The 9505-nt window shown below is 34.6% G+C and overlaps 1 protein-coding gene across 4 annotated transcripts in view; it reads right to left on the bottom strand.

Moving 5' to 3' along the window:
- Nucleotides 1–5754: 5754 nt before the first annotated feature.
- Nucleotides 5755–9505, bottom strand: part of FREM1 (FRAS1 related extracellular matrix 1) — a 168804-nt gene continuing 165053 nt past the window's right edge. For all 4 annotated transcript variants that reach the window (XM_033123895.1, XM_033123893.1, XM_033123900.1 and 1 more), the window contains one exon: nucleotides 5755–8633. In XM_033123895.1, the coding sequence (XP_032979786.1) occupies nucleotides 8434–8633 (200 nt within the window). In that variant the 3' untranslated portion in view covers nucleotides 5755–8433. The remainder of the gene's footprint in view (nucleotides 8634–9505) is intronic.

Here is a 9505-nt window from a genome sequence, read left to right as displayed (position 1 = left end):
AACTTGCAAAGCTTTCAACTGACTCGGGGCCAACTGTACGACAGAATGTGAGGAAAAGTTGCCAACAGAGAGGGAAGTTGGGGAGAAAATCAAGTCATGGGTAGGAAAGCTAAAACAATGACACCTTGTATTGACAACGCCTCTCTAAGGCTCTCCAAGAGTAGGTACCAAAATCAACCCTGGAAATAGTAAGACCTTCGTTTCATGAAAGATTTTAGACAGATTTATATTTTCTACCCTCTATAAATAAAGGTTGGCTTGACTATCTTGGCAACACCTGTGCAGAAACATAATGTTAAGTATCTGTAACATAAATATTAAAATATTACACATTTTTCCCTCCAAGGTGTGGAAATTCAGTAACAAGGTGGCATGAGACAAACTGAAAAATCATGACAATAAAATGTAAAAGTAAAGCAGAACTTTCCAGTAAGGCTTACCTTCTGTTGTGTACCTGACCCTGGGTTCAAGATTTCCATAAAGCAGGGCTGGCCTTATTCATATTAACAAAAGTTCAACTCTTGATTCAAATCTGAAACTCTAAGAAGCCTGTTATTTGTGGATAGTCACTGAAATGACCCAAGGATACTGATGGGTAGGAAGAAGATGATTTACTGGGAGCCAGTCTCCGCTGGTCTTTTCTGTCCTTTAGCTTCTAGCTTTATTCCTTCCTGCCTCCCATATTCCCTGAACCACAGTTCTCTCCACTTAGCACCATTTAAGTGTTCACATGTTCATTTGGGGGCATGATGAATACTGAATATATGCAACAAGTATGCTCCTTGCATACTGAATGCAAAAGGAAATTTTGAAAATATGGCTCCATGGAAAAGCCATTCTTAGAAAATATCCCCCAAGTCCTTAGCAGCAAACAATCCTTTCTGTTACGTGAAAAACTATTCCCTAATGTCTGAAAGCAAAGCATATTGGGGTTTAAAAAAGAGCTTCCTCGGTCACCTGGATTTCTCCAAAAACTATTCAACACAAATGTTCTAATATGAACAGTTCTCACTTGTAATATGGAACTTACAACCCCAACTCTCCTGTCCCCAGATCCTCCTTCCCCACTTACTGGTGAGAACAAGTACTGTTTGACATTGTCATGGTACTTTGCATCTCTCTCTCTCTCTCTCTCTCTCTCTCTCTCTCTCTCTCTCTCTCTCTCTCTCTCTCTCTCTCTCTCTCTCACACACACACACACACACACATTCTCTACAGCTTTTAAAGAGGAACTTTTATTGAGTGCCTACTATGTCCCAGGCATATGCTTTATAGTTTCATATTTAATTTCTCAACAATTTTTCTAGGAAGTTATTGTTATCCCCCTTTTATAGATGAGAAACCTAAGTTTCGGGACTTTGGGATATACAGCTAGTAAACAGTGGAATTGAGATACAAACCCACCTCTTATTTTTCTTCTTCATCAGCCTGTGTCTTGCAGCGCAACTATTAAAATAGTGCCTATATTATTTTATATTCTGCTATTTTAAATTAACATTGTGATAGAATTATCATTTTAATAGAGGCAATAAAATGTTCCATTAAGCATTCTACCACCATTAGATATTTAAATCATATAACTTTGCTCCAATTTTTCATTGTCCTGAAATAAATATATCTTCATGCATATAGCTTTCATTTTCTTCTGAAAATTTTCAACCATGTTGTAGATTTTATTTTGTTTTCCTTTAAACAGCTTTACTGGAGTATAAAATTGACATCCAATAAATAACACATTATTAAAGTGTACAATTTGGTAGATTTAGACATATGTGTATATATACGAGGACAGACAATTAAGTTCGCGAACTCACCCTAGGAAAAAAGTGCTACTCACCTTATGGCTGAATATCACAACGGTCACCTTTCAAGTACTCCCCTTGGGAAGCTATGCACTGACGTCAGCACATAGTTCACCCTTCAAAGCAATTTGGGAACTCTTTTTCTGGAATGGCCTTCAGAGCTGTTATTGTATTGCCCTTGATGTACTGAATGTCATCAAACTGTCTTCCTTTCAGTATTTCCTTTATCTTTGGGTAAAGAAAGAAGTCACTTGGGGCCAGATCAGGTGAGTAGGGAAGGTGTTCTAATACAGTTATTTGTTTGCTGGCTAAAAACTCCCTCACAGACAGTGCCGTGTGAGCTGGTGTATTGTTGTGATGTAAGAGCCATGAATTGCTGGTGAAAAGTTCATGTCATTTTTGTCTAACTTTTTCACGCAGCCTTTTGAGCACTTCCAAATAGTAAACTTGGTTAACTGTTTGTTTAGTTAGTACAAATTTATAATGAATAATCCCTCCGATATCAAAAAAGTTTAGCAACATTGTTGCAACAAGTTCGCGAATTGTCAGACCTCACACATACATACATACATATATATATACATATATATGTATATATATATATATACACATATATATATATATCTGTGAAACTATTAGTACAAGCAATATAGTGAAAAACTCCATCACTCTCAAAAGTTTCCTTGTGTCCCTTTGCAATCCCTTCCTGTGCCCTTTCCTGTCCTCCTCTCCCATTCAAAGATAACACTTGTTTTGCTTTCTGTCACTATAGATTAGTTTGCACTATAAAGAATTTTCTGTAAATGGAGTATATACACACTATGTATTTTTTGGTCAGGCTTCTTACAATCAGCATAATTATCCTGAGAATCATCCATGTTGTTGTAGCAATATCTCATTTTTTATTATTCTTTTATATTCCTGAGTAGTATTTCTTTGTAAGTATATACTATATTTTGTTTATCCATTCACAAGATAGTGGACATTTAGTTATTTAATTTGTTGTTACAAATAAAGCTGCTATGAACATTCATGTATAAATCTTTGAAAGAAAATATTTAGTCTTTTCTCTTGGGTAAACACCTAGGAGTTAAATGGCTGGATGGATCGTATGGCATGTACATGTTTACCATTTTTTAAGAACTACCAAATTGTTTTCCAAAGTGGTTGGACTATTTTATATTTCCACCCACAGTGTATGAGAGTTCATTGTATCCTGACTAATACTTGTTATTGTCAGTCTTTTTAATTTTAGCCATTCTAATAGGTGTGTAATACTATCTCATTGTGGCTTTAATTTACAATTTCCTAATGACTAATATATTGACATATTTTCATGTACTTATTTGCCATCTATATATCTTCTTTGGTGAAATATCTGTTCAAATCTTTTGACATTTAAAAAACTGTTACTAAAAAAATAAAATAAAATAAAATAAAAAACTGTTACTATTGATTTTCTATTTCACTGATTTTGACTCTGGTAATTTTTATTTCCTTATTTCTGCTTTTTTTTCCTTTTTCTAGTTTAGTAAGGTGGAAGCTAAGCTTAAGACCTTGCTTTCTAATACAGGCATTTAGTATTATAAAATTTCCCCTAAGTACTGCTTTAATGGCATCCCACAAACTTTGATGTGCTGTGTTTTCATTTTTGTTCAATTCACCATACTTTCTAAATTCCCCTTTAATTTCTTCTTTAACCCATGCAGTAAAGAAGTCTGTAAGTTTCCAAACACTTGGGGATTTTCCAGATATATTTCTGTTATTTATTTCTAATTAAATTTGATTGTGGTCAGAATACATATTTTGTATGACTTGAATCTTTTAAAATTATCAAGACTCATTTTACATCCCAGAATATGGTCTGCCCTAGTAAATGTTCTGTGTGCACTTGAAAAGAATGTACATTCTGCTCTTATTGGGTAGAGTGTTCTAAAAGTGCCTGCTTGTTCTATCCATTATTGAGAGAGGGGTATTATCATTTCTGACTATAATTACTGATTTCTCCTCGCAATTTTATCAGTTTTCCTTCAAGTATTTTTAAACTTTGTTACTAGATGCATACATGTTTAAGATTATTGTGTCCTCAATGTAGTGGCCCTTTTAAATTATAAAATAAACTTCTTTCTCCTTGGTAATAGTCTTTGCTCTGATATGAAGATTGCCACTCCAGTTTTCTTTTCACTAGTGTTAGGATAGTATATCTTTTTTCATTTTTCTTCTGGAGGGTAAATTGGGATTGATTGCCTTTGGGAAGCAAAAATATAGAGAAGGATAGAAATAAAAGGTGAACTCATACTTCATTGCTTATAAAAAGTATTGCAGGTTACTGTAAGACCTTTAATGGAAGTGTTGGTTGATTTTTGTTCCTTTCCATGTTAAGATAAACTAAATTTTATTGCTTAGCAGAATATAAGACCTATAAAAACTGTTCAAAATGAACAGTTACATGTGTAAGTTATAAGGATAGTATATTCATTTCCTGCATGATCCTGTTCTAAAGACTTGTAAAATTAATTTTAAGAAAATCATGGAAGTCTGGATATTATAGACATCCAGACACACTCTGCTATCAGTAAGTGTTCCCTCATGATTAATAGGGAGAAAGAGAAGGAAATCAATAAAGCAGTACTCTAAATTAAAAAATATGTTGACTCAGTAATCTCTTCCCCTTAACAAACCATATAAACAAATAAACAGAAACCTGAACGAGACATGGTACAATGACTGGAAAAAGTATCTTGGATGAGTCAAACATATCAACCCATTTATAGCTTTCTAGAATAAATTTTATATGATTTTAAATAGCATTTTTAATTGCGATATACTTCCTATAACATAAAATTTTAAAGTATATACTTCAGTAGTTTTCAGTATATTCACTATGTTGTGCAACCATCACCACTATCTAATTCTAGAACATTTTCATTCCCTCAAAAAAAAAATTCATATAAATGGAATCATGCAATACATGACCTTTTGTGTCCATCTTTTCACTTATAATGTTTTCAAGTATATAGTGACTGTTATCATACTCATCATTCAAAGACATTTTCCTTGACTACATAAAACCGTTTGCTCAAAGTGGTAATAAATATGTGAAATAATTAGAAAAGATTCAACCTACAGTTTGGAATACATACTCTGGTTCTAGTGCTGACTTCTTACCTCTTTAACTTCTGAGGAACTCGGTCTACTCTGTTGTACAATATGGATGTTAGATGAGATGATATCAAAGTTATCTCTTTTTTATTTGTATTACTCCAGGAATCTCAAAGACACCAAGAGACATACTGCTGTCTTTTTGGAAAAAAAATAAATGCTGCAAAACCAATTAGTAGATTTGAAACTTTTAGTTCCTAACTTGATCTGGAGACAGGAAACTTGGGTTAGCTGCTATCAATAACACTTTGAGCTGAATATAAGCTCAAGAATTTAACACCAGTTTTGTAATCAGGAGAAAAATATAACAAAAGACAGCCTGAGCTGTCTGTATCAGTCCAGTTCTAAAAAGTGATAATATAATCAATGATTGCCTCTGTGACATCCGTCCTGATAGAAAGTTCCATGCTTTAAAAAAAACTGTTAGAAACAAGCATATATGCATGATGCTTTCATATTTTTATTTGTTTTTCTCATTCACTACAATATCTCCGGTATCTAGGGTAATGTCACTTGCAGGTTGGCACTCCATATTCAATTATTTGTTAAATGAATGGTGGGTGAATGGATGAATGAGTGGCTGGGTAGATGGATGGAAGCCATATAGCTAAAGACTGATCTCAGAGTTAAGGATAAAAAAGACATGTTGAGCTTTCTTTTCCATCCTTTCTAACAATGGGTAGAATAAATAGAAAATGTTAAAAATTAAAAACAGTGGTTCAGAACTAGAAATGTTTATTTTATTAATTCTGATACAACAGTAGATACAGTACATTTAATATGCTGCTTTGTTGCAGAAATTAATCAGCATCAGTTTATGGTTTAAATTATACAGAACGTACTGTTAATGAAAATATGTGTATACTGATTTCAGCTGTGTTAAAAATAAACAAAACAGAAATGTAACTAATGTCACCTGGTTCATCTTTACTACTCCTTGGAAGGAGATAAAATAATTATATCATTTTGAAGTTTATGTATAGCAAATATATGTTATTGTATACATGTATTCTTTTGTTGAAGACCAAAAATCACCAGACTCTGAAAAGCTGCACACTATTTTGCTGGGTTGATGCCATTGAATAAAGTGGGTCTTTTCCTGAATCCGTATTCAAGTGTGGGGAGAAGAGCTAGGTGGCATTCAGGTCCTTCTTTCTGGTGTTCTCCTTCTTAACTACCATCAGTCCCCATCTCTTGCTACTCAACCCTTTCCTCCTCTCTCCCTTTCCTCTTGTATAATCTCCCAGTCCCCTTCTACCATTGCTCCATTTCCTTCCTTCCTACTCCCACCAGAAATTGAAGGGTGACAATTACCAATCAAAGTGGAGAGAACCATGACAATCACTTACTTCTCCCCACACAGTCAAACCCAATCATGAGAAAAAGTGAAGGTCATGATGACCACTTCCCAGCACCCATACTTGCCTGAAATTTTATTTGTATCTTCTTTCAATTACTTGGATTTTACCACTTGATTAATGCCTTCATGATCAGGAATATTTTTAAACATTCTTCTGGTTGCTATAAAAATTCAAAATATTCTCTCTTTGTGCTCACATTGCAATTACACTTAAATATCACTGTCATTGCAAAAATGTATAATAAAATCTATCAGGTTAAGAAGATTCTACATACTAGTTGCCATGGTTCTGGATTTCCAGTTTTAAAGTTTAACATAGTTCTAGAGTTCCAGTAAGAAGGAGGGGCCCTGGAATTTCTCATACCTTGAACTTTTACTTCCCACCCTAAGATATAACCCTTGAAGTAAACAACTCTTTGTTTATCTGGCATCACACCTTTCCACACTGCAGAGACCAGCGGATCAGAGGGGATTGGAACTGGTCTGGAGAATGGATTTAACATCTTTTAGTTAAGCACCAGAGACAGCTTGTGTCATACAGGAGACCTGTATATTGTATCAGTCCAATACCTACTTGTGATAACTAAGGTAAGGAGCCTCCTGACTCCACAATGATGTGTACCTTTATTAAGAGGTAGAATGTCTAAATCTTATCCCAGCCTCTCTTTGTAAATATTTCTATTAACCAAAATATTGATAAATGAGCAGAAATAAAAAAAGCTTGTCATGTTTTACATCCAGAAAGTAGACTTGAGTTTCTTCAGTGTTTTAAAATTTCACCAATGGTATTACTATAATAAAACCTACACCAAAGCTTTGTCTACTTGGTAAGCTCATTTTGATTCTGAAGTTACACTGGTGCTCATATAGCAAGTTACATTTGGCACAACCATATTTTTTAGTGATTATGAAAAGAGGAAAATTTTGAGTAAATGTTTCAGAAATAAATTTCTAATTTCCTGTAATTAAAACTTGATTTCAGAAGGGTGTTCTTGTAAGGCTGCAATATGCTTCAGTGCTATAAAAATGTTTTACACAGGTGACATTATAAATTAATAAGGTACCTTTACATTAGAGAATCAAGTTAATATGGCATTTCTACAAATATTAACTATTTAAGGGCTCAAAATTGTATCAAAATCCTTTCTGAGGATATAGGCTTTCAAAGGCTCTGTTTTCAGTATTATTTTTCTTTGTTTATCAGCCTTGCTCATTGGGACACTTCTGAGGAGGCATATTTCTCTTCCATATATTAACCATCACTTATATATACTCTTTATTCCAAATGTCTTTGAGAAATGCTAGTCACTGCTACAAACACGAATGAAGAGAGGCTCATGTTACTTCAAATTTTTCATGAGTCTGTAAGGCTGGAGAAACCCAATAATTAGCCTTGGAATGGTACAATGCCAACATTCTTATTGGAAAAGGATATATGTCTCATGAGTAGTGATGAGTAGACCTCTGAAGTACAGGTAGCCCCAGAATTCTTACCTGAACTAGAGATTTGCAGGATGAGCTTCCATCAGCAAAATTCTTCCATCTAAAGCTTTCCTTTTTTGCCACAGAAAACTCTCCTTTTGATCCACAGCCTCTTATTTCAGGTTTCATATTTAAAAGGGCTCCAAAGGGACAAAGCAACCCTTTGCAGTTCAACCTTGATTTAATGAACTGGTAGGGTTAGTTTCACTCAGACTGAATAAGTAGAAGCACCTGCAATATTGATTTCAGAATGGACTCGTTTAAGGTACGGGGACCGAAAAAATTCAGAAACCTTGAAATTGGTGCTGACTGAGATATGGGGTGGGGTTGGAATGGGGATCTCCTGGAACAAGCAAATCTTGCACCATATAATACATCAGGCATTTATTTTGAAAGAGATTGAGATGCAAGAAGTATATCTCTTCCTGTAAGAAATATTCATTTATCAATATTCCTGGAACTATTCATTTATGTTCCTTATTTACTAGATAGAATCACTCATACACTATGATAAAAAAAAGAAGTACCAAGTCAGTTATGCACCTTATTTTCTATTGAGCAATATGCACAAATCCGGTAAATAAATAGGTGAGAAATCCCACTGGGCACCTGTAAAGCCAGTTACACTTAGAGTTTCCTGGAGCACACATAATTGTGAGGTTTGCCCTTCTTACAGTCCTTTATTTGCCATTTTCCTTGTCTTTGAACCAAAACACAGTTCTTGCCAGGCTTTGAACGTTGAGGGGGCCCTCTCCTCCAGTTGGTGAAGGTGACAGGTTCACCGCCAATCCACTCCCAGTAGCCAGGACGCACTTGGTCATTCAAACCTAATGTGAACAAAAGAATGTGCCAAAGCATTTATCACATTAATACTTGGATATCATATCAGTCTATTGCTCTAAGTTCAGTAATTACATGTAAACATGGTCCTACATTCTAAAACATGGAATAGGACCTAGGAATCCTATAAGATGTAACTAAGCACATAAGGCTTTGGGTTCAGGCAGATGTAAATTCGAATCCCAGCTCCACCACTTGCTAGGTGAGCATCTTTAGGCAGGTTGCTTAACCACTCTAAGTTTTAGTTCCCTCACTTAAGAAATAGGAATAAAAAATAGCATTAACTAGGGCTGTTTTTGAGGGTTAAATAAGATATGTCAAACACATAGCAAATACAATTGTCTGATAAATGGCAATTATTGTTCTTATTATTCTACAGGTAGAACTTCCATATCAGGAACACAGATACATTCTTGTCTATTGTTCTTCTTCCTCATTATTTAAATGTCTTCGTTTTCATATGTGAAAGTAGCTTACTGAGTATTATTTTTAGTCTAGAGCTCAAGACTTTTTTCAATCTGTTACAATTCCAATAAAAAGCAGCTTTTCTCAACTTGTCTCTCTACTCCCACTGGCAATTTTTGCAAATTACACTTTAACGTTGTAAAGCTCTGGTAATTTTTCTTAAAGAAACATTCCTCCTCCTCACTCTCCTTCAGAAGAGAAATAAAAAGAGTCAGTGGAGAAAAGTACCCCTCATAGCCTGATCTGACATCTCCCAAACCAAACTTGACTCTGAAAACAGTCTTAGTTACATAGCATATAATCTCCCAACTGACTCTCAGTCAAGTATTTTGGGATAGAATAAAATGAACTAATTTTTGTTAGAAATAACCTGTCTTCTTCTGGATTGTTTCCT

This window comes from Rhinolophus ferrumequinum, chromosome 12 (genome assembly GCF_004115265.2).
Source record: "Rhinolophus ferrumequinum isolate MPI-CBG mRhiFer1 chromosome 12, mRhiFer1_v1.p, whole genome shotgun sequence".
In the NCBI taxonomy this organism is placed as follows: Eukaryota; Metazoa; Chordata; class Mammalia; order Chiroptera; family Rhinolophidae; genus Rhinolophus; species Rhinolophus ferrumequinum.
The sequence above is the reverse complement of the archived record's forward strand: the minus strand, read 5'-3'. Positions and strand labels throughout refer to the sequence as shown.